The 26,849-nt window shown below is 38.6% G+C and overlaps 2 protein-coding genes across 4 annotated transcripts in view; one reads left to right on the top strand and one right to left on the bottom strand.

The window, feature by feature from the left end:
• The window catches only part of PSMD1 (proteasome 26S subunit, non-ATPase 1), a 75,593-nt gene that overhangs the window by 21,930 nt on the left and 26,814 nt on the right, over positions 1-26,849 (top strand). The window lies entirely within an intron of this gene.
• HTR2B (5-hydroxytryptamine receptor 2B) lies at positions 330-26,849 on the bottom strand. 3 transcript variants are annotated; one of them, XM_080409370.1, is made up of 4 exons: positions 17,820-26,849; positions 16,479-17,120; positions 9,557-9,757; positions 330-7,510 (listed from the first exon to the last, which is right to left on the bottom strand). In XM_080409370.1, the coding sequence occupies exons 2-4, from the start codon at positions 16,786-16,788 to the stop codon at positions 6,630-6,632; spliced, it is 1,392 nt and encodes a 463-aa protein (XP_080265496.1). In that variant the 5' UTR covers positions 16,789-17,120; positions 17,820-26,849; the 3' UTR covers positions 330-6,629. The 3 variants fall into 3 exon arrangements, with proteins under 3 accessions (XP_080265496.1, XP_080265495.1, XP_080265497.1); XM_080409369.1 differs by lacking the exon at positions 17,820-26,849 and having other exon boundaries at positions 16,479-17,800; XM_080409371.1 differs by lacking the exons at positions 9,557-9,757; positions 17,820-26,849 and having other exon boundaries at positions 16,479-17,800.

Below are 26,849 nucleotides of genomic sequence, written 5' to 3'. Positions count from 1 at the left end.
TTATAGGTATAACAAATCAGGTTAGGGAGAAGGCTTCAATGTGGGATGCAGCAGTGCTTGAAAGCATGAACTAAAAAGGTTTAATGCTCTTGCAGCAGTTAAGTCCAGGGGAATGAAAGACATGGGGATGCAGGACTGAAGCTGTGGGATGCTGCTTCTGTCTTGGTACAATATTGTTAGGAAAAGGCTAAGGGCAGGAGAGGGAACAATGCAGCCTCTAGAGAATCCCGAAAGGAAGAAGTAGTCTCAGCTGATAAGTGTAGGCTACCCAAACACGGAGAACTCTGCATGTCTTATGTTTAGTTCTTCATTTTAGGATGATGCAAGTGAAATAGTAATGTTTCCTGCTTTTGTATTCTTTGTGTTTACATAGCCTTTGATATTTTAAGGCTTGTTTGTTTTTTTTTTTTTAAAGCAAACACATCAGATACTTGGATTTTGTTCCAGGAAGACTTGGACAGTTTGTTTTCTTTGACTCCTACAACCTACCTTTATCCAGTAGGCAGATGGCACATCTTCTGGGTAATTGAGTATGAGGCTAACAGTCACTTTAACGTGATCTGTACCAGTGACTTTTTCAGTGTATTAATTGTGAAGAAGAGGAGTTCAGTGAAACATAGCTGCTTGTTAATTCTTGCATAGGAAAAATTAAAAGGGTTTTGTTTATCCTCCAACCCATTGTATCTCTTTTATTCAGTCTTACTGGGGGAGGAGAATGAGGGTCCCTTTCAGTGAAAGGTTCATAGTAACACAAATATTACTATAATCAGAAGCCATAGACTTTCACTGAAGTCTTTTTGGATTTGAAAATGTGTTTATCTGCAGGTCTGCTACAGGAAACAGAGCTGTATGTCTTAGCTGACCAAGCTGTAGTGCACTGGAGAAGTCCCTTGACATCTCTGGCAAAACTAATGTAACTTAAAATGAAATTGTAGCTGTACAACCAGATTGCATAAATACATTCATTGTTTCAAACAATACGCTGTGACATCTTGCACTAATTCTTTCCCTGCTATTGTTTTATCTTTGTTCTAGACTATCTCTATGCATGAGCTTTTACTTACTTTGGAAAATAGGGCTCAGAGCCTTATGTCACTTGAGAGCTTTTGGAAATCTCAGCCAGTGTTTGAACTTCCTACTGTAAACTGGAATGTCTACACAGATAAGTAAATTAATATTGGGTTTAAATCTGAAATAGTATTTTCAGCCTAGCTTGTACCCTGCTGAAAACTCAGAAGTATTCCTTCAGGAAGTCACCTGCTCCTTTGGGCCTAAAAATACTGCCTATAGTGCCTATAAGCTTATATATAAAGATTTTCAGACTACTAAATCACAGTGTGCCTGAGAAGAGGGAGAGAAACCAGTCTAGTATGTTCCTTCTTCCACCTCTAATTCCAGAAAAATATTTTCAGTTTCTCAGATCATACACAGTAAGGTTTTTTAACTGAGAAACTAAACATTTTAAGCAGTGTGATTTATAACTAATAAATTGCTTATCTGACCGGATCCTGGAATTTGCTTTAAAACTGCTGTTCAACAACGGAAGGTTCAAAATAAGTAATAAAAAATGCTGAGATTCTTCAAGCCATTAAATGGAAGTTAATGATTTTTTTTCCATGGCAAAAAAATCCATGTTGGATTTTATTAGTGAGTATTGATATGCATCTTGCAGAATAAAGGACTCAATTGTTTTGCAGGGTTTTAATGAGCTTGAAAATGAGTTGCTATCGCCTGTCTAGAGTATCTGTAAAGAGGATCCTTCAGAGAGCAAGAAGCTTCTAATTTTAAAAAGCGTGATGTTATTTTCCAGAGATTGGAAAAGACCTCGATGCTTGGATGCAAGGAATCTTAGATGTGGCTAGACAAATAAGGTTTGACAGAAATTATTAAAAATAAGAGTAAAAATGGACATTTCAGCAAGCCATCTTACCTATTTTTGTAACTAGCTTCCCATTTAAAAATTAAGAAGCTTCCTTTCCTGTTCTGCAGGGCAAAAGCCTTTCTTTGCAACTGGAGAAAACAGTGTGTCTCATGGGAATGGCTACTGACAGTAAATGCCATGGTGTCAAATGCCAAAGCAAAAATACGGAAGTTACTTCTCTCCTGACTGTTGTTTTTGCCATGTTGATGGTTACCTAGAGAGCCAGAGGGGAAGTGAAACAAAGGAATGCTTCTTAGCAATTGTACATAGGCCCCTTTATCAATATGATGAAAGAAATCTAATGCTTCAGGGTAATATTAAGTCAATCCTGAGAACTGGCCAGAACTTTGGGACTCCTGGCTCCAGCTAACAAGGCAAGGAGCCAGAAGAGCTCTGGCAAGTGTTGTGTCCTGCCTCGTTGGGCTCCAGTGTCCCAGGTTGTTCAGTATGGCCTTACCAGGTTTATTGTGTTTGCATTACTTTACCTTTTAATGTTGTTATGATGTTACGTATGACATCCTAGAAAAAGATTTAGAGGACTAATGCTTTTGCTTTCTTATACCAGTTCGCAGTGCTGTGGATTTTTCCACAACAAGAAAACCACACTTTCTGTGAAGCACCATAAAAAAAAAAAAAAGCCAGTTTGCCTCTTGTATGCTAGTGAACAGCTTCACAGCATCATTCTGTTTCCTCATTGCCTTGACTTCTGTTCAACACTGGGTTTTTTAACTCTATTTTGATAGATGTGAAAATTGATGCTAGTATAGCCAGGTGTGATGTGGGTAGGAAGAGTTTTACACTTGGAGAATACAAGATGGATTACGAATAAATTTTTCTGGCTGCCTAGAAGTTTTCTGATAGAATCTGAACTAAAGGCTTGCAATTTACAGAACCTCAGATGGCCTGGGACTGGCTTCACAAAATGTGCTTTATATCACCACAGCTGAGATTAGCCTAACTTCTTGCTTCTCAGTTTCTTAGGGTGGTTTAAAGGTTGGAATTTTTGTTTGGTTTTGCTGGGTTCTTCTGTTTTGTTTAGGGTTTTTAAGATATTCCCTTTATTTGCATTTCAAAGCACTCATTCTGTTAGGCTTCAAACACTATTTTCCTTTCTGCAAAGACTGCTGAGGTGGATATATTTATAGTCCTTATGTCCATGTCTGTTCTGTAATTTTTAATTAGATAGGCAGCCAGAACATTGACTAAATCTCCTAATGTATTTTAAATAATGAAACAACAAAACCCCCATACTTATCCAATGTTCTTCTAAAATGTATTTCTTCCCATAGTGCTTGTATGTTGCAGATCAGCTTCCTTTTGTCTGTCTTGCTTCTCTGGTAGTTTATAAAGAAATTAAATATGCCAGATAAAGTTTCTGTGATAGTGAGGAAAGCTGAACTAGGTAACCGTGTAAATTAGTATTTTATGTGGTATATTGAGTCCATAGAGCTGGCCAGGTGGTTGGTTTGGCATGGGCTGTATTCTGTGAGAATTGAGAGTATTTCACTCCAGAGAAAGGAATTACTTTTTTTTTTTTTTTTTTTTTTTGCTTAAATGGGATGTGCATGACCCCTTTCTCCTGTAAAAAGTTGTCCTGCTAGCAAGTGACCGCAAACCTTTTATTAATTTAGTCTGCTGTCTTTATGAAGGAAGCTGAAGCTATAAAAATACTCGCTTCACAGACAGTATGTAAACATACGTTTTAGGAATTTGTGTTACTTTTAGATGATGCTTGTGGATGTAGTCCTGAGCCTCCTGTCTCACTTGTCAGTACCACACCAGCAGCATTGTCCTTAGTTACCATACAACAAACCTGTGTTTTCTTACAGGAGCTTGCAGTGATTCTCATATTTTTTCAGTCATGTCTTGCTAATGAAGGTAATGTCTATGTTCAGATCTGTTCTTGTAGATACAGTTGCTAAAACAAGATCTCTGCTGTCTGTTAGGTTGTCTTTTTATTTCCTAGTTCTGCATCTTCTCTTCATCTTTCTTCTCCCTCTGTCCTTAGGTTTTCCAAGAGTGTTACCTGAATTCTTAGCTTGTTTGCTTTGTCAGTGGACAAGCAATATCTTTTTGCTCTTAGGATGTTAAATAGAATGGGCATGTTTTCTTGATGACTTGTTTCTGTCTGTGGAGAAATTTCCTTCCTCTGTAGGAAGACTGGATTTTTGACTAGTCACTAGTCCTTTTGATTTAGGTTTATTGTTGCTGACTAAACTCAGTAACTGGAACATGTTGAGTTTCTGTTTGTGGTTACTAAAATTGAGAAATCTATATGCTGGCTTTACAAAATACATTTTTGCTGGGTGAGGCTTTTTCCAAGGATTGTTTCCTGTTGGAGTCTAACCACCGATTACAAAGTAGAACACTTAGGGCAGATTACTCCTTGCGTCATTGCTCACTGCACACTGACAGTTGTATAAGAACAGGGTCAGACAGAAGAAAACTAAGCTACCTCTTGCTCTTTCCAGGTGCTGTGAGCTAGCTGTGGTGGTCCCTGCCGGAAAGGGAAAATTTAAGTTGTTCGTGAAAGTAGATGGTTGCTGCCCACTGTACGAATGGTTTTTGTTTAATCATCATGGTTTTATTTAAATGGCAAGGGAGTTTTCAAAGATGACTACTTCTTGCTCTTTGGCTGCTGGGAAGTAATACTTCAAGAATGATGCTGCACCCATTTGCCTCTTGGTGTTATTTCTCGTGAAGGTTGGTTCCTGCATTGCAAATTAATCTTCTAATTTTTTTGCTATTAACACTCTGTGCGTGGATGTAATTGCACTTTTACCTGGTTCCAAAGTGCCTGCTTGAAGTTAAATGAGACACTAGTCTGTGACATTTTCAGCTACGTACCTGTAAATTTTGGGGGGTTGTTTTCTTCTTCCTCCCTCCTTGATCTTCAAAGTAATCTAGGTCTTTGTAAAGGCTTTTGATTCTTGAAGATTTTTAGGTGTAGGCATCTTTCACAGCTATAGCAATACATCAATCCTGATCTCCAACTACAAAATCCTATTAAACAAATTTGATTAATGAAAGAGGGGTAAGAGCTGTCAGAGCTTATTCTAACGTAAGTGCCTAATGACTATCACCAAAAAGGGGAGGAAGGAGACAACTTACCATAAGTACCACGGAAGTATTTTTAATACTTTCTTCTGGAAATTTTTGGCAGTTGTTACATTAGGCTCTGTTTTGAACTTGCATATGTTTTAAATTAAATATATATAAATAAATGTTGGAAGGACATGTTATCTTTAGTACTTTCTGTTCTGTGGATGAAAAAACCTAAGACTTTCCCTGTATGTAATATTGGCATGTAACTGAAGAGTTCTGAAAACATTAAAAATGAAAACAAAGCCTGAGCTGAAAGTTTTACTGTAAATGGAAACTATTGAAAAAAAAATGGTGAGCTAGCTGCTTACAGTAAGAACTCCAGGACTTTGGGGAAATCTGATTTCCCTTCCCAAAGAGAGATGGTCTGGAACTGTCAGAAGCTCCTGATTTCCCAGATGATAGTCTGGCAGCTTTTTTGGATTGTGAGGAGCGATTCTTTCTATGAATTTTGTGCTCTGATGGCAGGCTTGAACATGTTTGAGAGAATGTGAATTGGGACCTGTAATCTTGTGCCATTAGGTCAATGAAATTCTTTTGACCTAAGCTAAACTGTGAGTCTGTGTGGGTCTAGATAGTAGTGTTGTCCCTGCTGTCTCTGAAACATTTGCTCTTACTTTCAAATGAAATAGCTATTCTGTCAGATTTTTCTACTTAGTGTGAGCTATCTTGGATGAGGGAAGGCTTTCACTGAAGTTCCAATGGTCATAAAGGAAGTCTGTTTGTATAAATTAAAGGGATGTTCCAGGCACTGCCTGTCCTGTTTTTACTCGTGATCATTGATGTGATTTTGTCCTGTTTTGGTTAAATGCTCTCATTTATTTTTCTTAGTGTCAAAACAACAAAGGGCAGTTTTCTGTGACAGATCTGACATTGTGACAGATATATGTGAGAGTAATGGGGAGAAAATTCAGGTGGGTGAGAGATTCTGCCCACCCCTTACAGTAAAACCACAAAGGGATGACTTCAGCACATGGAATTTTTTCTCACCCAAAGAACCAGTTTTGCCCCTTGTGGAAAGGACACCTACACCTTTTGGACTCTGAACCGAGTGATTCTGCTTGTGATATACATACCCTCAGAGAACAAGAAAAGCTCATTCTTGGATAAGTAGGAGGCAATGCAGTGAGCCTGTGTGCTGTCTTGTTTACAGGAGTAAGGGTGAATTTAAATCAAAACCAGCAAGCTTCTATCCCCCTGCTAATTTCATCATAGAGCATCAACCTACAGAGTGTTCTGTTGTCTTGCCGGAGCAAATGCTGAAGTAGTTTTTGTATGGAGATGCTGTTTATATAAAAATGTACTTTGTGGAGACTGAAGATGATAACTGAACTCAGATATTCAAACTGATTTAACTTTTATTTATATTCCTCTTCCTGTAGGCTACAATTCTGCATTAGTCATTTATCATGGAATGAAGTTGTGGTTGCCACCATAGCGTTGGGGTTAAAGTAGAGGAGACTTTGGAGGAGAGGAATTAATATAAATTTATAAGATATTGCTTGCATAAATAGCAGAAAACAATAGTATTTATACCCTCTTATAGCACAGTTTCCTAGAATAATACATACAGTAATACTATGATATGGACACAGCTGCCGTTCCACTATACGTAGCTGACTTGTTCTTCTGTTTTATCAACTTCATTCTCTGTGAGCAGCAACGTATCCAGCAGAATGGCTGATGAGGCTTGGATGGGTGAACTCCTCAACCTCATTGGGCTCTGGTACATAATGGGGTTAATCCCATTTCTCATCCCATGCATGACAAAGAGCTTGGAATTTTCTGCCACAGAGCTTCTGAAAGAGATCCTGCTGGAGTGCTTTCGAAGGGCCTTTATAGGCTTTGTGGTCCGATAGTTGCAAGTGATATACCTGCTGAAAGCCTCCCTAAATGTTTTGTTGAAGAGTGTATAGACAAGAGGATTCACTCCGGAGGATACATACCCTATCCAAACAAAGATCTCCATTAGTTTTTGAAAAACCTCCTGGTTGCAGGAGTTGCACAGAACTGAACTTATGTTTGTAATGAAGAATGGGCACCACATTAATAAGAAAAGAAAAAATACAATGCCCAAAACTTTTGATGCCCTTTGTTCATTGGTTATTGTTTGCATGGACTTCCTCCCAATTGTAGATGTTCTGCAGATAGATGTGTCATTGGGCAAAGTCTTGTCCTTTCTGGAGCCGTTTAGCATGGCCACCTTTTCTGGTGAGGAGGCAGGCGTTGCGTCACGCTGAAATACTGTGGACACAGTTGACCAAGTGAAACGCTGAGGTGGCTTGTTGATCCAGTAGGCCTTCTTGCGGAGCACTTGGATTGTCAGAAAGTAAGTGACTATCATGATAGCGAGGGGAATGAAGAATGCAGCCACTGATCCGTACAGAATGAAGTCATGAAAACGATCGGGCATCAGGACACACGTGATGTTTGTTGAGTTGCCATTTCCATCTTCAATGCCTCTGATGGGGATCGGAATAGCAATGCCTACAGGAGAAAAAACAAGTACTTCAGCATATGGTAGTTACTTGCAATCTCTTTTTTTTTGGGCCTGAAGCCTCAGGATCTCTAAAGAAAGGTAGTTCCTGAGCTCTGGAGTAGGCACAGGGTGACAGAATGTGAATTGCTGAGGGTATCATAAATAGTACTTTCTAAGACTTGGCAAGCTCAGCTTTGACATAGTGCCCTTTGGAAGGAGATGGGGCCTAACTAACACTTAGTGATTGAGGAAGCAGTATAAAGTTGCCAAGTTCTCAAGTGTGAAACACATGAATTGCTTTGACTCTAGTTGTTAAAATTAGTATGTCTTTTCCTCCAGTGAAATGTTTCCCTAATGCCATCTGCTTCCCACCCCTGCCCCACCCTGTGGCAACATTTGCACTTCTTGAAGGGCAGTTCTGTAAATACATAAATTTTGTCTTTCCCTCTTATCTTAACTGCATCAAGTGACCAGACACAGACAGCTGATCTTTTTTTTCACCCAACCTGACTCTTTCATATATACAAGTAGTTAAATAGTTGCCATAGTTGTTCAGTGTGTGTTTGAGATGGATTTGTTGTTTAAAGTCTCTTACATATTTTAGAGTGTTTAAATGAGGCTAGCTAGCTCTATAATTCACCACTTGTGTAAAAAAAAAAAAAAAAAAAAAAGTTAGCAGTCTTGTTTTTCAAATAAATTTTTTATAACCACTGAATTACAGTCAGCACTTCATTTTCCAGCAGTCTGACATTACAACAAAAACAACAGGTTCCTTGCTGTCTGGGTTATTTGTGCTGTTTCCTGATGCCACTTAATGAGATCTAGGGATTTACTGTATTCCTCTGCTGCTCTGCTTACTGAAGTTGGTTGAAGGCAGCAAGAGCAAAATGGTGTACCCCTCAGCCACTTGATCCCTTTCTTAATAAAAGGCATACATTCAGATACAGCAAACATTTAGTATGAGGATTGAACCAAATTAACCTTTGATTTGGAGAGCTCAGACTCAGCTGCAGACTACTTTTGAGTTAAATAAAATAGATGAAAAAGTACAGCACTGATTAATAACAAATCAGGCATTAAAAGGTCAACTTGTGTCTTGTCATACTAAGTTTCTTTTTTTTTTTTTTGTGATAAAATAGAGATCGTATCTTTTCTTCTGTCTTCCCAGCTCTTCCAGAATTTTTTTCAAGTTGGAATTTTGGGGTTTGGCCATGTATGCTTCTGCCAAGAGGGTGGATGTACACACTCTCCTATGCATCACTGGCCTTAATAATCCAGAACAATTTTGTTCTTTCTCTTGCACACAGAGCATACAGCACTCTACCTAGTCTGCTTGTAGCATGCATTAAGTTATTTAAATTAAATGTTTTCACCTCCTTAGGTCACTTAACACTTTTTTTTTAAGTGTTAAAGACAGGTGAGGTGCCACATGCAAACCACAGGTGCTAATATAAAAGCTTATCTGTTGGTATCCTTTATATAAACTGTTCGGGGGGGGGGGGGGGGAATAGGAGGGGTGTGTTTCTTGAAGTTAGCCTTTCTATATGCTATATTGCCAGTGTGTCTCAGTCTTCAGTGTGAATGTAACAAGGCACTCGTTTATCTTTCAATCCTTGATGTAAATAATTAACCTTTTTTTACTTGGCTTCATGGCACAATTGTAAGGCACAAATTTTAGTAGCATCTACTCAAGGCTTAAAATTGTGTTTGGGACAGAATATACTATCACAGGAACATGCAATCTTGCTTTCCCAGGAGACATGCTATGCATGCAGATGCTGTCTTTTGATTTTTGGACTTTTAGGACCATGAAGAGCAATGATTATCCCTATTCAGTCCTTGCCCTTTCTGGTAAGCCTGAAAAGGAGCAGCAGTTTTGGCAGACTTTTAGGATGTAGCTATGCATGATCCAAGAGGTGGACTTAGGCCAGCCCAGGTGTTAGGGTCTGCTAATCAATCGTGCTTGGCAAAATTTTTCATTTTGCCCAGCTTTCACCTTTTGTTTTATACGTGAAAAGTTTCTGCATTCCTTTTCTAGACTCAGTCTCCCATACCTATTGAAATGAGCCAAACCACGATGATTTTGATGATTGTTGTAGCCCATGAATTGTATTGACTAGCCTGGATTGGCTTTTTAATCGCAATATAGCGGTCTAGTGAGATGGCACAGAGGTGCATGATGGAAGCTGTAGAGAATAGGACGTCAAGGAAGAGCCAGATGGGACACAAGGAAGTTGGAAAAGGCCAGGCATTGTCTGAAAGAGAACAGAAAACTCATTAGAATCTAAGCTTTTTGAGAGTGTTCAGTGTATGGTTTTCCTTTGGCATCAGTACTTTTGAGAAGTTCTTAATTCTACAGGAACCAAGCCTTGCCACTGCCTCAGCTGGATTCTGTCTTACATTTTAGTTAGCTTCTAACTGACATGGCTGCTGTCATCGTATTGATTGGGCTGTTGGTGCGTTATAACCCTTTCCCTGTCTTTTTTGTTCTTTCTAGATCATAAGCAATTTGTAGCAAGGACTGTGGGTAAAAAAGTTCATCCATGACTGTGCTTGGTCCTTGCACCCTGCTGGTAAATGGTTATATTTTCAGCTGTGTCTCCTTGATAATCCTATGATTCAAGGTTGTATTAAATGGAGGAGATAATGGGTCATAACCAATGTATTAGTCAATCATGCAGAACCACGGTTGAACCTTAGTGGTGATGTTGAAGAATCTAGTTCACACAGTTTTAAAATAAATTTGCTGTGTCACTTCACCACATGCAGTGAGCACTAATGTGGCAAAGCAGGGCTATTCTCAGTAATGATTTCATAAAAATTGACAGGCTTTCATGCACATGGTGTTTTTTTGGGGTGGGGGTGTGTTGTTCTCCCCCACCCACCCCCGCCCCCAAAGAGGATTTTAAGTCTGGCATCCTGATTCTGACGGTAGTTACCTATCTTCGATGTTAATCTCTATAGTGAACTTGGGGTCTGTCAACTGCATTATATCCAAGATCAAGGTTTTGTAGTGTTCAGCTTTCCAAAAGGCTTGTGGTTTTGACAGCTGGGTCTCCCCTATCAATGTTTAAAATTCAAAAGCAAATGAACTTTAATAAAACTGATTAACTGCTTTATTTTCACTCACTATTAGTTTGTATTGCAAATGAGTGCTAGCAGCCTTCAATTTGAGGGGCATGTAAGTGTCGTGTGTCTGTAAGAATGTTCTTTAGTCCTAGCGAAGAGTGTGTGAACACGGAAGTTTTTTCTGTTTCTAATGATAGAAGTTGATAAATATATTCTCCTTCTCTACAGAATTCAGCTGTATGTAGTCAGTAGGCACACTAATAGTATTGCCAGAGAAATCAATTCTTTGTTGAATGATGATTAAGGGGTGGGAAAAAGACATTTCTAAAGATATATCCAAAGCAGGTTGGTTTTAATCTCCTTGCTCTGAATAAATAGATCTGCATACAGAGAATGCCAAATGAGCTGGACTATTGTAATGCCCAGTTGTATCAATGTGGTAATGTTGTAGTAGTTTGAGATTAAAACTTTTTTTTTATAATGTGACTGACAGATGGAAATGATAGTGGTGCTGCCTTGACTTATAAAACTTTCCATCCTCGGGTTTATAAAGTCAGACATAGCAAGTACTTGTCTGCACTCTCACCTGTGTTGGGAAACCTTACCTGTTAAACAAAGAGAATGAATGGATGGAGCTCAGAACTGACCCTCACCCATCCCCAAAGCAGCGAACACCAGGGAGGATGATGTAGGCAGCAAGGCAGAAGGGAAAGAGGAGGTCTATTCTCAAATCATTAACCAGTAGATTTTAGTATCTAGCTGCATATTTCCTAAAATAGATATCATGTTTGAAATTGGCTTCAAAAAATTATGCTGTCAGGCTAGTATGAGAAAGTTGTAATTAGTATATTATGGAACGCTTACTCATACTTAATTTTTTTGTCTACGCTCTCAGCTGGCAGTAAGGTATGGTGCCTTTCTGAAGGAAAAAAATTATAGTTAAAAGAAATAATTGATTTGATGGGCTTTACATTTTTTTGCTCACTCTAGAAAAATAAGACTAATTCTGTTGACTCCGTGATGAAGGATTAGTTCAGATAAAAATGTTAACAATGGAAAGTGTATTCTACATCTTGAAGGATGGTGGATAACAGCTGGATTTCAAGTGAGCAGCTAATACTTCTGTTGGAGGGTACTAGCTCTCCAATGCTGCTCACTAGGTTGTAGTTGCTTTGCTTTCTGGAGAATTGCACTGTGATAAATCCTTTCCTTCTGTAGTTAATTTACTCTTTGCAAAAGGTGGCTCTGAAATATTTTGCAACAAAAAGCTCTTTTCCTTCTTTTGAATATAGGTGCATTTGTATGTTTTTGAGTTGCAAGAGCTTTTGTTAGTTAGTGCAACTGAACAGAGAAAGCTTTGTCTTTATTTTTGTCTTGTTTTGAATTGGATGCAGAGGGCAGTAAGTTACCACATTCATGACTATAGAATATGTACTGTTGTATTTGTATGTATGTGTTTTATCTAAAAATCAGAGTAGACTTCAAATGCAGTAGCTGGTAAGAATTGAAGAATATTGTTACTGTTTAAACAAAACAAATATTGTGAAACTGAAAGTCCAGAAGAGTCATGTAGCTGTCTAGGTTTCATATCATGGTCTATTTTGCTTTTACTTATTTTGATTTGTTTCTTGCACCTGTGTTAGAAGCTCTGTGCCTAGTGTTTGAGGGACGGCTCTTGGTGGAGTTGTGCATTTTGTGGTGGTGTGTGTGTCACTGTTGGCCTATTCTGTTAGTTTGAGAGTAGGAAAAGGATGGAATATTAATATCCTTTCAGGACTCAGAAAGAATCTCTGACCTTGAACATGACAGTGACCTGCTTGTTCCTTGCCCTGTTTTGTAATTCAGACTGAAGGTAAAATGAGTATGTCCTGCCAAGTGGTGATACAAAGCCATTAGCAGCTCATGCTTAGTTTGAATTGTTGCAAGTTCTGATTCTCCTAGTATAGATCCACACTTGGAGCAGACCAGAACATTTACTGGGCTGACTGAAACTCTCCATCTTTTTTTTTCCTTGGGAGTTGAAAGCTGATTTAAACCAGGTAGTATGCCTAGGTTATCTGACAAAAGTGCCTGCCTGAAAACTTGTCTGGTTTCTCCAGCTGTCAGGTGGCGTAACAGAAAGTGTTCCTCCTTCCTACAAACCTTGCCTCAAATCCTCCCAGTGCTGTGGCAGTGCTGCTGTTGCAAATTTTCCTTGTTTTGAGTCAAACCAGGATAAAATACACATTTTAAGGTTTGTCTTGCACCTTAAGAGAAGATGAGCTTTTACCATAACTGTCTACCCTTGGTTAATCTTTATTTAAGAAAAGCTTTATTTATAGGAAATACCTTGGAAATGTATAGTCTTTAAAGTACAGTATTGATGAGCTGCTCTTGCTGTAAACCAAAAGGTCTTTTGAAAGCTTGGGAGAAAGCACTGCTTGTGTACATGTATAAGCATGATTGAGAGATCTTGAAATAGACTTGGAAGCCATTTGTTCTTCTGCTATAAGGGCTGCTGAAGCGTGTTACCTGTCAAGGATTTTGTTGCTGTTAGATAATGTTGCTTTTACTGAGATGGAAATCAGGTATTTTTAACCACTAGCTGACTTAAGTCTAGGCTTCAATCTTCAAATCGGTGTGCATGTGTCTGTAACTTGCATGTGTGGCGTTCACCCTTGTGTCAGTATTCAGCTGCGTGGGCTGTATAGGCCTGGTGTTTCCAAGCTGCTGTCTTGCTGTTTCACCCCTGTGGCTGCCTGCCTCTTATTTTTCTGCTAAAATTTCCGCTTCAACAGTAGTTGTTCACTGTCATAGTTTCCTTAATTTAGCCGAAGTATTTTTTTTTTTAATTAGAGTTGCTTTGTGTAGAATAAAGCTTTGGTTTCTTATTTATCTTTATACTTGAAGTTTTGGAAAATAGCCCTCAATAGAAGTTTTCTCTCATAGTTTGCACAAGCAAGAAGGGAGGATTTGTTGTGGCCCATCAGTAATGGGGAAAGATTAAGATGGTGATGGATTGTAATAGTCCCAGGCTACAAACCATTGTTTTTAAAATCTATCAGCCTTGCCATCTGATTAAGTGGATGAATATCAGGAATAGAGAATATATTTTTAAAATGGTATGTGCCCTGTCTCAAAGTAATCCATTGCCCACCAAACCGTGGGGAACAGACTTCTTCCTGCTGCAGGCTTTGCAAATGAGAGGATCTCTCAAGTTTGTTTACTAATTTCACTATCTGATGAATAGCAACATTTTTGCTTTCCTTCAGAAGTTCTAAGTATTAAAAATTTGGATAACTTTTGAAAGCTAGATTTCAGAGAATGCAATTATTTCCTAACATACCCTCCTGTTTTTGGAAGAAATGGGAAGAGTTTAGCAAGCAATAAAAGCAATGAACTGTTTGTATATTCTGACACTTGCACCCCTAAATTGAAATTGCAGTGTGTATTTGTACCAGAGTACATTTTGGTTGCTCTGCTGAGAATAAATAACTGCTTCTCATGCTATTATACCTGTGAGTTACAGATTTGTTTATTTTTAAAAGGGGCAGCCCTTTATTACAGAAAGTGTCTATTTCTGAAGTTTTTTCTCTGAGTGTGCTGTCAGGGCATGGAGCCAATATCTGTAGTAGCTTTTGAATTTGAATGCTCTGTGACACATTGGTTTTTACAGTCAGGATCATTTAATGTGACTGCACTTTAGTTCACACCTTTTTCCCCTCAAATATTCTCCACATAATTAGATATCAGTCCCAAACTGGAAGCATAATATTTGTATTCTCTATCTAGAAGTTGCACCCAGCTATTTCATTATTATAGGAACATTCCTGTGTGGAAGTGCCAAGAGGCTGAATTTAATTAGCTCTCCAGTTGTCAATGATTATTCAATGTTCAAGTAGTTATCTGGCTAATGTAGCTTCAAGATTTAGACTTGTTATGTATTTAAATGTCTGTTCTAGCTTCATTCCATTAACTCTTCCTGTTTTGCTTGTGCTTTGAACTTCTATAAACACCTCAGCATCTTCCCCAGTGGATGAAGTGGCAAAGCAGTTTTTCTGGTTGGCTGCCAAAGAGTGACTTGTATGCAAGAACTTTGTTTTAACCACTACTGTGTGAAAGGCCGATCAGTCTTAGCTAATTCCAACTAATTTTGCTACTTTCTTGTAAATTTCCTGCAACATGAAAGATGCTTTTGTTTGACTTTTAAATTAAGATTCCTAGCATGCTTTTAAAGGGTTGTAACCAGGATTTAGCACTGGATTAATGAAGAGATTAAGGAGCAATAGTCTCTTTACGAAGTTAAAAAGAAAAGATTTATTCATCTAGCAAAACAAAAATAATATAAAAAAGGCAAACAAAAAACCCTGTACCACCACCAAAAAAGAACTCCACAAAATCCAGAACATGCCTTCCCTTTGTATTGATTGCTAGTCCAATACTAGTACTTTTTATGGTTAGTAGTTTTACTTTTATTATTAATGAGGCCTTTGGCAGGAATTAAGCAGTTACAATATCTGTGTGTAAGTATGTATATACATGTTTCTTGTCTCTGCATACGCATGTACACATACGTGACATCCTAAGGTTTTTTATAAGTGACTGTGGTGTCATTTTTAAGTTAGAAATCACTGTCCTGGTCATGTACATTTACTTTTCTTTTTAGACACTGTTACTTGGAAAAAAGGTTATTTTATGACCTCAACACTGAATTCTGACCTCCAGTTCATACATCTGTTTAGGGAGAAGCAGTCTGTAATACACAGAAATTCAGTCTCAAGGCATTTAGTGAATAAACACATTTGTTAATAAAGTGATACCAGTCTTCTGCAGCAAACAAAAGTTACTGATGGCCTTTCTGAAATAAAGTTTATGATTATGTTTGCTTGTTGCTCAGGCAACTCTTAGAGATCTAGCATAGACTGCAGGAGTTCATTTTTCCTTTTGTTATGTAGGGCCCAGGGGTATCTATATGTTAAAGATAATTGTGTAGATCCAAGTTTGTAGAAAAACCCATCTTGTTGATTTTTTCCATTTGTATGATACATAAATAGACAATTTAAAATGTATTCTTTAAGAAACTTTAGGAGTAAAAGAGAGACTTTCCCATGGAGCTACCTCTGATTAGTTGTCAAAAGCAGTATCTGAAATAAAGCTGAGTATGAGAGAATGTGAAAAAGTCATGTTTGTTCTGTAATGAATAACCAGAAAGAAAATGTCACACTCGGTGTATGTTCATGTAAAAAAAAAACAACCCTATTTTATTCCATATGAACCGGACTAAATGAGTCTCAAACATTACACGGATTGAGGCTTTCTTGGCTTGACAGAGTTAATTCTTTAGGGTGCTTTATGAACCTGCTGCTTTCTTCTGGGTGGGTGAAAAATAGGTTTCTCTGAAACTAGTACTGGTAAGGTTTGTTGTCTCCAATGGTGTAAGGGAGCATCTCTGGCTGTTCATGAAGCTTGGAATCAATACTAAGATAAAATAATGTGCTGGATTCCAAGAAAGTTCAAAACCTGTTCAGTACACTGAACAGATACCTAGACTTCATTTCATGTAAAAGACTGCCTACAATTAGCATAATATCCAATAGAATAGATACCAACATTGTGCTGATGTTTAAAATACTACACTGTACAAAATGTGATTTCCTGTTTCTAGTTCCAATTTAGTATCAATTCTAAGTCTCAGGTGATTATTTTTTTTGAATGGTTTATTTCAAAGGAAAAAATACCCACAGTGGTATACTTTCCATAAAGACATTAAGCTGTATTAAGGTGAGAGGGGGAGAAAAATTAGCAACCCTCATCCAAATTATTTTTAAAATTGTAATGGTGGAAAGCAAACAGTTCTTCTGTTTAAATTAGACCTTCCCAAATTGTATGCCATATGCTAGCCTGATGAAACAAATGCACTGTACTTACCAAATAATATTATGAGGAGGGCAATCGGCATCACAAACAGACCCACGAGCAAATCTGCCACCGCCAAGGATGTCAAAAAGTAGTTGGTAGCATATTGCAACTTTTTCTCCAGAGACACCGCCAGTATGACAAGTATGTTCCCTCCAATGGTGGGGATTATCACCAGGAGGATCAGTAAAGCTGCCCAACGCACTTTATTTCCTTGTTCATCGCTTGGGTATTCCTGCTTGGGTTCTCCTGCTACTGAGAGAGGTGACACAGATCCATTGCCAACTCCAGACTCATTCAAGAAATGTAAAGGATAGGACATCTTTGTGTCCAGCAGAAAGTATTCAGGAGCTGTATTTTGCACAGGAATTGTGTACGGTCTAAGAGTTCACTGTTCCTCTCTGGTCCACGATGGTCCTGAAGAAAGGCCAGCATGGTCAGTATGGTAAACTGGTCATCTGCTATTTTGAGGTACTGTAACCATGTCCGAGCTGGTATCCAATTTTTTTTATCCTGTGTCTTGCTGTGTGCAGTTAGGTCTTAAAAATCAAAGTCCTGTCTTGTGTCCATCTCTGGTAGGTAGGGTTCAGTGGTCTGGTCTCCCCTTTATAGCGAGGTTCAGGTTTCAGAAGATTATAGGAGACAGTTCAGTAGCTGTGAAAAGCAGGCAGTGCGTTAGCTTCCTTTTTGTTAGTTTGGGTTTTTTCCCCTTTCTACCGCAGTAAAAAGTGATAGATCAATTTGGATGTTAAATGTTTCCCTTTAGATACAGAGTACATAGATTTGCTCTTTATAAGTACAAACTGATGCAAAGGCAGATGCTCGTGTTGTGTATATGCAACTCCTCCTCTCCTGATAGTCTCCAGCAGCGTGTGCGTAGGCAGATGGCAGTTCCCATATTTCCCCTTATTAAGAATCCTATTTCGCCACAGAGGGTCACCCCAAAAATATCTTCAGAAATTATGTATGAGGTTTCCGTTTTAGTGTCTGCAGCTCCTAATTTATCAGGTGCAGGTCAGGAAGCTGTAGACAATAAAATACTGGTGACTGTCTGAAGGGGACCATAAAGATTTATGGAACTGAGACATCTAAATTTACACATTACTTGAAGGGATGGGGGGGGGGGCGGGGAGTAAACCATTTGTTTTTGTAATCTGAGCAGGGCTTTTATTAAGCACAGCCTTTTCTTTCCCTCCCTCCCTCTCTCTCTGTCTCTCAACTGCTGGAGACTTAAGCCGTACATTTCCCCCTTCAAGCAGAGACTAAAACAGCTGTCACAGTGTTAAGCTGAACAAATGCTCAGTTACCGAGAAGATTTGATGTGTTGCATTTTTCAGGTGAAGAAAGCCTTACCTCTTTCTCTTGCATTTCACTTTCTCTTGCATTTCAGTAGAGTTCACTTTGCTTCCAGGAATATCCTTTTTGATTTTCTTTTTCGTCATGTGGAGGATTTTAAGATAGGATTTTTTTCACCGCTTTCTTGAAAACAAGTTTTTCAATTGGTTTTATTTTTTAGACTTTTTCTAAAGCTTTTCTCTTTGTGTGCTTTTGTTTAGCACATTTCTTCTAACACCAAGATTAAGAATTTCTGTTTTGGGAAAACTGTATTTCTTACCCAGGTATTTTGTCCAACTCTTGATCGGAGTAAAAGAATCATTCTGGCCACATTTATAAAAAGATAGAAATAAGCTTGTTTTCTTTTTTGCTGTCCTTTTCCATTCTTTTGATGATTTTACTTAAGCGATTAGCAGAGTCTCTGTGCAGTTTTCTCGTTGTTCATTAGCAAAGCTCGCTGTCTGCTTCTGCCCTTGTTTGTTGATTGACTCACTGCGGTGTATCCAGCTCAAGTGCTTGAAAAGCAGGGAAGTAAATGAGTGGGACTTTGGCTGGAAAAGAGCCAGAGAAAGGTTGATTGATTCAGTGCTCCAGTACTATAACGTGTGCTCCTTGTAGCTGTATCAGGATGTGCAGATCCTGTAAATGACCCTTCACGCTATGATATGGTAGTTGTATGCACCACAGCGTGCGTATGCCTGCGCGCTTGCTCTCTCTGGACGGAAGCACTGTTAACCCTGAAAAGTTCTGCTGCCCTGTAAACACCCCAGTTTGTTGTTGTTTTTTTTCTTGACAGGTTTTATGAAAGTATTGTCTAGCCCTCTATTTTAAGTTACACTGTTACTTTAAATCTTCTTGCAGCTGCTTTTTATTACCACAACTGTTCTCTTTTGTTACCCTTGCAGCTTTCAGTGGATGTGTGTATGGTCTTTAACATCATCTTACAGTTCTGCATTAAAATGCAAATAGAGTTCACTTCCAAAGACATTAGCTGGACAAGTGTGTAATAGTCTTTGAGTTTAAGACCAGAAGAGATCATAGTCTGACCCCCTGTATGTCACTGGCCATTACATTCCATGAATTGCTAGTGCTTACCAGGCTTGAGCTGGGAATTGGGTCCTCAGTGAACTCTGAATCAATTTATATTTGGTTTTGGTGTTTGGTTTTTTTTAAAAGAAAGCATTCATATCTTTAAGATACAACTACTTTGGGGCTGAAAAGAAAGCTGCTGCTAGAAATTAATAGAAATACTTGACTTAAAGTGTGTTCATACCATATGATAGCAAAGTAGTTTTCGCTTGTTCCTTATTTTTCCTGTGTGAAGGAAACCTTTGGCAAGATTCCATGCTGTACTCATTTGCAACTGACTTGTCTATTCTTCAGAAAAGTATATATTAGGAAATACAGATTAATCTACCTACATTAATTTTGTTTCCTTATCTGACCACCTCCCCAGCATAATGTCTGATAGAACTGAGAGAGCAGAGTACGTGAAAACATAGAAAAAGCAGAAATTGAGACAGGACGATACTATATTGGGCTACTGAGCATTTGGATTCAGTTTTCCTGAAGCTCGACCTATGTCTAATAACTTTCTGTTTTATTTTATAAGTCTTGAAGGCCCTCCTGGCATTAATCTATTGAAGTCTTTACCAAAATTTCCATTGGATAAACAGAGCCTGTGTTCACTTTTTCTGATTGTACAGATAAAGCTTGTTTTCCTTCATCATTGACACTTGAGCTATTTTTTTCTTGTTGAAAGACAGCTGGAATTATTACTGCTTTTTGGAGATGGAGCTATGGGCAGTATGTTTCCATAAAAAATGGAAAACAAATAAACCACCAAAGTATAGTAAAAGATAGAGTAATCCTTTACTTTCAGTGATCTTCTTCTGGGGGTGTGTCACAAGCAACTCTTCAGGTCACATCTCTGAATTTAAAGAGCAGAATTAAAACTTCCAGGGGAAAAAAAATAATGCATCTATCAGAACCATCTGCTGATCATCAGCGTGTTACTGGTGCAAGCCTGTGTTGGAGCTAAAGCATTATCTTGAAAGAGGGGGTTTTTGTTTGGGTTGTTTGTTGGGGTTTTTTTTTGCTTGGTTGGGTTTTTTACTTCTCACACTTTCACAGTGCAGTAGACACTATCCCTCAATCAATTTGGCGTGGGGGAAGTATCAAGAGTTACAGAAGCGTAATTTTGAGTTCTGCATTACCTCTATAAATTTTCTTCATAGCTCTTGCTATCAAGAAGTATCACTGTTGGCTACTGTGGTAAAGGTGTTTTGGTCAAAGTGAAGATCAAGTGTTTCCACTTCTCTGGAATGCCTCAGTGGATGTTACAATGTCATTTATGTGACAAAATCATCTTTTTAGCTACTAGAATGACTAAATTAAATACGTTGGGAGAAGAGAGGCACCTTGATGAAGCACCAGCAGAAGGCTGTACTGTTGCCTGAAGATTGCTCTGGTGAAATCTGCATAAACGCATTCATACCTGATTGAAAATGAAATTATTTTTTTAAAATGCAGATGAAAACAGTTTTCTTAAGAACTTACAGAGGAAGATTATATGAGTTTAGTTGCATTAGGCATGTATACCTGCTTGGTGCAGATGGCTAGAAAACTTATCTGCGTTTTGTGAGGTTTTTTAGCTCTCCCAGTTTTGAATAATTTGAGAAACACATCCTCCTTTATAGATACGGATCTGCAGTAGTTCCTTCACTGCATGCTTCTGGCTAGGCTTTCTGTGCAGGCCTGTGTCCTGCCCCCATATCCAGCTCCTTTCCTGTGTTAATGATGATAAACCTTAAATTTTGCTAGACCCCACTCCTGGTCCACTGTACCTTAATATCTGAACCATGCATAGATACTAATTTTTTTCCCCATCCCTTCCTGTTATTTCTGTTTTCAGATTGCCAGTACTATTTTATTTGAATGGAGCCATGTCCACGTTAGATGTGAGCTGACACTGGTGACAGTGTTGTTCAGCTGGTGCATATCCTTCAAGTTCATCTGCTGTGCCTCTTGGCAGCGCTCGGCCTCATCCTCCTGACAGTGGGAGGCTTCCTAGAAGTTCTCATTCTTTAGCAATACATGCTTAGGCAACCAGGATGCATTTCAGAAAAACATTGTGGAGAAGGAGGCTGTGTTGCACACAAGAGAGTTGCAGGAAGCTCCTGGCAGGGGAATATCTTGGTATTTTTTGTCAAGAGAAAAAGAGACAGGGTTTACACCCTTGCATAATCTACACCAAAATGTGTGTGTCTGTCTGCATTTTTCTTTGCAGTTTTACATTTTCTATGTTTTCCCTCTGCTGCTACATGCCCCGCCTCCCCCTTCAGAAATGACTGCAAATTGTGCCATTAGGTATCTGCATTCCTTCTTTATTAACTCATTTATGGATGAAATGAAACTTCTGTTAAGCTTTTCTTTTTTTTTCTCTCTCGGTGCACTACAAAACAACTTGTGGAAATAGTTCTGTATCAAGTGATTTATTCATGTCCAATAGTTTAGACAGTCATAAATATTTAGAATCTTTTGAAATATGACTGGAGAGGAATCTAAAAGATATATTTGACATTGTTCTTTAATTCTCTGACATTTCATTTTTCAATGAGTTGTAAAGTCCTTAAATATTTAGACTAAAAAAATGTGTTAGTGATGCTTCAGGCACTTCCATTTTTAGTCTCAATCACAAGACCACTGTGGTGGTTTATTTTCAATATTTGGTTTATTTACTTATTGATGCTATCTTAGATATACAGGATTTCATGTTTAAATATTACTGAAATATAAAGAGAAATGTCAATAGTCCTCTAACCTTCAAGGTGTGCAACTTACAGAATTGGCAATAGGCTGTGCAAAGGTATTTGGATGTGGTTCTAACTAGGCTGTGATCTAAAACTAAGTGGAATGTGCTTGAAGATATGGCAATCTGAGTTTTTAATTTGTCTTGTGGTGGTGTTGTGTGCCTCTTAGAAAAAAAAATAAAAAAATCAAGTGGATTGTTAAAACAGGATTGATGTATCTAACAATGTTTCTCAACTTTTGGTAGCCCAATAAGGCTCTTGTAGGTACAGCCTACTAAGAATTACAGTATCTGCAGATGGTGCAATTGTAATTACCTTCAGAAAATAAAACCAAACAGTTTAGGTACCTTACAGATTCCTAATAATGCTACTATACGAAATGTTTCATGGTGAAAAGGGAATACAGTTTCGGGGTTCTCTGCAAATTATGGGGAACCTTCCATGGTCAACATGAGGGACTGAAAAGAAAACTAACAATTTTCTGTGTCCAGCTGATCTGAGTGGTTTTGTTCATGTTGATCTGAGTTACTAACAATTAACATATTGGGGTTTATATTGTGAATTTTTGTCCTGGAGGCTTAAGAAAAACTTTCTCTTCCTCTCTCTTTGGAAATAATGAAGAATGCAAAACTTTGGTTTCTCAGAAATTCTAGGGTGCTTACAAGCTAAGTATCAGCTTTTATATCAAGAGCATAACATTGATATGTGTATAAATGTCATTTATAATCAGTTATATCTAGCAGATGAACATCCGCAGGAATGAGATAAAAGTTGAGGCTAAGGCTCAGGTAATTGGGCAGGAGTTAGGCAGCTCCTCTGTGTTCTGTCTGGTTATGGCTTCTGTGAAGATTCAAAATCCTTAGCTGCATAGTGTTCATTTCTTGTGGAGGTTTTGAGAGCAGCAGTTGATGAGTAAACTAATAAAATGCTAGTAGCTATTATGTTTTACTGAGAATTTGTCATTACTGTCTTGGTGCATCTTTGTTTTTCTTCACAGTTTTGTTTATGATTTCTGAAACAAACCATTAACTGAATCTTGAAGGAAGCCCTTCATCTGCAGCCCATATATCACAACAGTAAAACTTATTCTGGTGTAGAGTGGGAATAAAGCTGTAGCTGACTAATGTGTTGAAGCCCTTTAGAATAAACTTGTACGCTTTTTTGGCTTCTTGATTCATTTAGATTCCTGGTAACAGAACAAAGTTGAGGCTGGTTGAGATGTTGGCTTTTTTGTATATGGGTCTGGGTTCACTGACGTCTGTTCTAATGGCTTATGTAGGAGCAGCTGAGCAATTTTCAGATGAAACTGAAGGAAATAATCAGGCCGTTCTTTTGTCGTCGTTTTGCTGTTGTAGTAAAATGTAATTGCAAAAGCAAACTGCTTGAGCAAAACCAGTGTTAGGAAAAAAGGAAGGAACCAGTGCATTAAAGATAATTTAGTTTTTAAAAATAGACATTGCCTATCTTGCTAAGATATACATCCCAGTTTAGAGATGTGCCTTAGGCTTTAATGTAGGAATTTTTAGATTAAATTACTGGACTGTGTTATGGGAAGGTCAGACTAGAGGACTGTGGTACGTTGCTTCTATCCTCAAAATATATTAAATATAATTTAGGTTTTGAATTTTTACTATGACTTTTAAGAGGGTTGGGGGGGAATTGGGTCTGGAGATAAAATTTCTGCCCACTGAATATCCAGACGTTATCCTGATATTTCATGGGATGTTCTGTTTAACTTGTAGTCATGTCAGATGTCCGTATTAGGACTGACCAAGAGTAGCCTGTTCCTGAGCGTGACTTCTGATAAGCCATTTACCTTTTTTTTTAGTATTTTTTTTTAAGTTTTCTCACACTCTTCATTACTTCTCTCCCTCTCCCACAAAAGGTTTCTACTCAGTAACCACATTGGTTCAGCCATCAGCACAACAGAGTGGTAGAGGTCTTCAGTGGGGAGCCGAAGGGTTGGTCTCTGAGAACCTGTGTGGGGCTTGGTACCAGTGAAGTGAAATCCTCCTCCATCAGCAGCAGGATTGTCCCTCCGCTGTGCTGAGTGTCCTGTGGTTGTGCTCAAAGTGAAGGGTGAAAGACTCGGGCCAGGGCAAGGAGAATGTGGTCGTGCTTTAAACATATTCCCTAACTGGATTACTAGTTGGAAGTAATGCCATGGGAGCGTGAGTGCAGCCTGTAACTGTTTATGAGGGATTCTTAATTATTATTTTTTTTTTGGTCACTTGACAGAAATGTTTTGTGTGTTACGAATTTTATTAAGTGTGGGTTTGGGCTGATATGGGCTAACCTTTGGCAACAGTGTGTAGGACTTTATTGCTGAGACACTTTACAAAGCGAGTGAGGAAATGTTACTGCTTAAGTATTGATGCCAACAGTGCTCCTGTGTACTGAAGTCCTGTCCCTCTGATAAGCATTTTTACAAGACATTTCACTTCCTCAGCCCACTTGTAATTCTGCGTGTAATAGAGAGCTAGAATGGGAATACACTTGAAGATTGCAGGATCGAGAAGACTGTATTACTGAGGAAAGTCGGACCCATTAGGTAGCTTTAACTCCCAAAGCAGATTTACAGAAGGCCTCCTGTCAAAATGTTTGACCATTTTATGGATAGATTTGAAAGAAAAGCATTTGGGAAAATGGCCACAAATAATTTAAATATGACTAAGAATTTCATAATCAGTGTACTTTAATCCTGATTTTATAATAAAAACTGTGGGAACTTCTGAGCTTGCAGACACAAAAGATGTGTCCAAGTTAATGATTCTATAAAATCCAGCTTTCTGAGCAGGAATTTAATGATTAATGCTTCAAAGTGTATAATCACATCTTTACCAGAAGATGTTTTTCTCTTCCTCGTGTCACAATCTGCCTGTTTAACATTTGCTGAAGTAAGGCAAACACAAAGGTGTTAAGAGTCTTTGTGCAAGAGCTGAAGTCTTCTGTGCAGCTGAATGCTTGGGCTCATTTATTACAGGTTTTGTGACTCCTGGTCTCTACATCAGCTCATTTTTGAAAATCATTGTCAGCATCCAAGTTGTTATTTAAGCAAGAGACTGGCAGGTAGTTTTAAGTGTCTTCTAGTTTATAGTCTTCACTTTACATCATTCTGTTTCCCAGCTCTTCCCCCTTTCTTAACATTTGTCACCATAGCTGCATCTTGGAGGCAACAGTTTCCAGCAACTTTGCCTTTGATCCTCTCTTCTTTTGTGTTGGTTGTTGGGGTTTTCTGCTGCTGTTTGGAGGGATTTGGGGTTTTTTGTAAGGTAGCGATGGTAGATAGAATTCTCTCCCCGTGCAGATGTTTTAGCAAAACTCACAAAGAAACAAGACACTTGGAAGTAGGGTAGGAGACCTGGGTACTTGCTGCTATTACTGCTGAAGCATTGAGTAGCCTCTGAAACCTGGGTGCCTTCGGGTCCTTTCAGCAGTTCTCGGGGAGGACTGGAGCCTGTGCAGTGGTGCTGCCTGTCTGCAGTCAGCTGGATCAGGAGAGAGGGCTGTGAAAAAGTTCAGGACTAGTTATGAGATGAGACTATGGGAACACATTAAAATGAGAAGAGGTAATAGCTAGAGTAGAAATTAAGTGATTTTGTATGTAGAGTATAATTGAAGTGTGAGTGTGGGATTATATGAGCATGTCTTCTGTCCCCAGTCACAATGAAAGAAGACAATGAACCAGATTATTGCTTGTGAAGGACCTTTTTTTTCTTTTTTTTTTCTTTTTTTCTTTTTTTTTACTTGTTTTCTATGATTCAGGTATTCATTTAAATAAAAGTAGTGCCGGAGCATACTCTATAATGTTTTTTCTACCTCTTGAGTTGAGTGCTTTGATAGCATCAAGTAGGATCATTAAGTGTCTGTAATTCCTGTGTACAGCAGATACTGCTGCTAACCTCCATCTTCCAGTATAGCAAACATAAGAAGGGAAGCTAAAACTAAGGTGTTTTCAGCTCTTTCTTTATATATTTCAGTCTGAAATCAGTTTATAGTCAAAGTAAATGGCTTGCGAGACTGCTTTTAGGATTGTGAATGTGACAATTAAAAAGCTAGTCTGGGCTGCAAAACAGTGAGATGGAGTGGATAACCAGATGATGTGCGCTTTGAAAACAGGCATAATTAAATGATTTGCGATTTATGGTTTCCTGCCTTTCTTTTTCATAAGCGTGTACTTGCCAGCTGCATTCCTGTGTGGCTCTTGTGTTCATGGTGTCATGAGATGGGGTAAATTTAACAGATCAGCTGTGATGAATGTGCTTGCAATACCTATGAGTTCAGAATGCAGACTCATCTGACACAGAGATGCTTACTTTACAAACAATTTCGCCTTTGCTGCATTAGAAATGCTGAAATTGGCAGTGTACGATATACCAAGTGGTTTGTGGGGCATCAAAATCAATGGAGTGATAAATATGACTACAAACACAGGAAGGAAATGCATGTATCCACAGCTGTGAGTTCTGCCCTACTGCAGAAATGCTCAGTATTCACAAGACACTGAATTAGCAGTGTGTGCTTCTTGCTGTAGGAAATTAAGAGTTCATCTCTCCCAGCACTGGGCTAGAAGTTCTGTTGCTGTAATGACCAACAGGACACTGTTTCTGAGCTGGTGAGGCATGGAGCATTTGCTCCCATTTTGGATCTCTGAAAAGGCAGCAGCATCACAGCATCATATTATAAGGAGGCAACAGCAGACATTGTTGATTGGAAGTGTGTGTTGTATCAGCATTTCCTCACATGCTTTGATTTACAGCAGTGGGTGAAGGTGAGGAGTCAGCAGAAGCAGTGAGTGGAAAAGGGAGTTTGGGACCCACCAGCCTTGAAGGCTGATTGATACTGGAGTTGGGTTTTGTGTCTGCTGATGGGAGATTTAGTAATGTGTGACTCTAATGGAGAGTAAACCTCTGCTAATGGAAAGTCTGCCACAACAGCATGATTTCTAGAGATAAAGACCTCAATCTCAATAGATACATCATTCTGCTGGGTAATCTTTGAAAGGCAGAAAACATGTGCTAAAAAGGAAGACTTCAGTAGTGGGAAGTGTCTGGTATCTGCAGCAACAGGGAAGTTTATGTAGTTGTGCGCTTCCTTGTTCTCTTAGTCCATTTGTTCCATCCTACTGGTTGTGTTCTGAGAAATGCAAAACGTACAATGTGGAAGAACAATTGTAACATTTCTAGTCTCCATATTTTGGAGAACAATAATAATAAACAACATTCTTTTTTTGCCG

The sequence above is a fragment of the Falco punctatus genome, assembly GCF_963210335.1.
Source record: "Falco punctatus genome assembly, chromosome: 13".
In the NCBI taxonomy this organism is placed as follows: domain Eukaryota; kingdom Metazoa; phylum Chordata; class Aves; order Falconiformes; family Falconidae; genus Falco; species Falco punctatus.
Note: the sequence above shows the minus strand (reverse complement) of the source record. Positions and strands in the feature narration are given on the sequence as shown.

Bases quoted from the DNA above. Each gene is read 5' to 3' on its own strand.
- HTR2B (XM_080409370.1), bottom strand. From the start codon at position 16,788: ATGTCCTATCCTTTACATTTCTTGAATGAGTCTGGAGTTGGCAATGGA. The intron at 9,758-16,478 runs GTAAGTACAGTG...GTTCTCTTTCAG, and splicing joins CCTCCTCATAATATTATTTG to ACAATGCCTGGCCTTTTCCA. The intron at 7,511-9,556 runs GTATGGGAGACT...TTTCTCCTGTAG, and splicing joins GGTTTGGCTCATTTCAATAG to GCATTGCTATTCCGATCCCC.